The following is a 1378-nucleotide window of genomic DNA, read 5'->3' as shown; positions in this document are numbered from 1 at the left end:
TGCTGACTATTCAGTCTGCAATCCCTCCAACCGAGAAAAGCAGTGTAGCTTCTGCTTGTTTATTTCTCAGAAGAAGCCATTAATATTCTTTGCCTGCTGCCTTTTCTCTACCCTCATCTTGCTTTTAACCATTATTGTTTTTCACAAGAGAAAAAGAAGAAAACGCTTTAAGGCAAAAAGCATGCGGTGCATCTGCATTTCATTTTAAAAAGGGGGCACAAGCCCACTTTCAGTGAGATTCTGTTTGCGTTCTAATGCAGAGGATGATGCAGATCAGACAAGTGTAGAAAAGCACGACGTGAGTCACTCCAGTCATACACCCCAAGCATTTCACTGGAAAACAGTTATCGCATGCACAGAAGAAGAGCTATGATGACATTTCTTTCTGGTGAAATCACTACTTTTATCCACCTTCTATGTGTAGAAAATGATAAATTCATCTATTTAAAAAAAAAAAAAAAAAAAGAAATAACATTTTATGACTCTCCTGTGCCTTGGGATAACCTGTCAAACAGTTTGACTTGAAAAGAGACATTAAGCTGTGAGAGCTGATACGCACTTTTCTACGAACCTCTTTGGACCAAAGTATCTTGTGATGTAAATTCATGCTATGAATGTTGTTGAGCATGAAACTGCAGTTGTTGGGGTTTACAAATAAAAGTGTTACTAAAACCCACAAACTTTCAACTAAGTACAAAACCAAAAATGGAATGTGCGGGCCAGCTCCTGAAAATACCTCTAAAAGAACAAATCCAAGTTAACTCCATTATTGATGAACACACCTGTCTCTCTTACATATTGGGTGAAGCAGAGATCTGATGTTAATAGTTTAAGAAAATGTAATTGTCAAAATAATACACAATCACTATTTTTCATCTCCAATATGGGGCAGCTGTAAGAATTTTCACTAGCAGAGAACATCAAAATAAATAGTAACCCTTAATCCACTCAGGAAAGTGATGAATATAATTCTACATTGCACTTTTAAGTAAAAATAAATATATATTATCATCTTAGCTCTGGTCAAGTGCCAGTGCAAGCCATGGGTGGGAGAAAGCCATGAGAGGTGTTTATTGCTATTTCTGCATTAAACAAAAGCTACGAACCCAGGCACAATGCTCCTATAGGATAAATGAAACTGCCATCTCATTTAAACTTTTCAGGGACAAAGAGGTTTCCCTTGGTCTGGTTTTGGTCATCTTCAAATGAGCCCAACAAGTTCTTCCCATGAACTGTATCATCATTCAGAATTCACACTGGGCAGCCTTTTCAGTCATGGCATCAAAATGCATGCTCAGGTCTTCACTGCCCAGGCATGCACCATGAACTGGAGAGGGGTAGAGAAGCTGCTCTAGAAATTGAAAGAAGGGCAAAAAGA

General features: G+C 38.2%; 1 protein-coding gene across 1 annotated transcript in view; it reads left to right on the top strand.

Moving 5' to 3' along the window:
• KLB (klotho beta) overlaps nt 1-208 on the top strand; it is a 16332-nt gene extending 16124 nt beyond the window's left edge. Inside the window, 1 exon segment of the mRNA XM_010085948.1 lies at nt 1-208. This exon segment is cut by the window's left edge and continues 154 nt beyond it. Coding sequence (XP_010084250.1) covers nt 1-208 — 208 coding nt within the window.
• The last annotated feature ends 1170 nt before the right edge of the window (nt 209-1378 follow it).

Source organism: Pterocles gutturalis, unplaced genomic scaffold (genome assembly GCF_000699245.1).
Source record: "Pterocles gutturalis isolate BGI_N339 unplaced genomic scaffold, ASM69924v1 scaffold35470, whole genome shotgun sequence".
Taxonomy (NCBI): Eukaryota; Metazoa; Chordata; class Aves; order Pterocliformes; family Pteroclidae; genus Pterocles; species Pterocles gutturalis.
The sequence above is the reverse complement of the archived record's forward strand: the minus strand, read 5'-3'. Positions and strand labels throughout refer to the sequence as shown.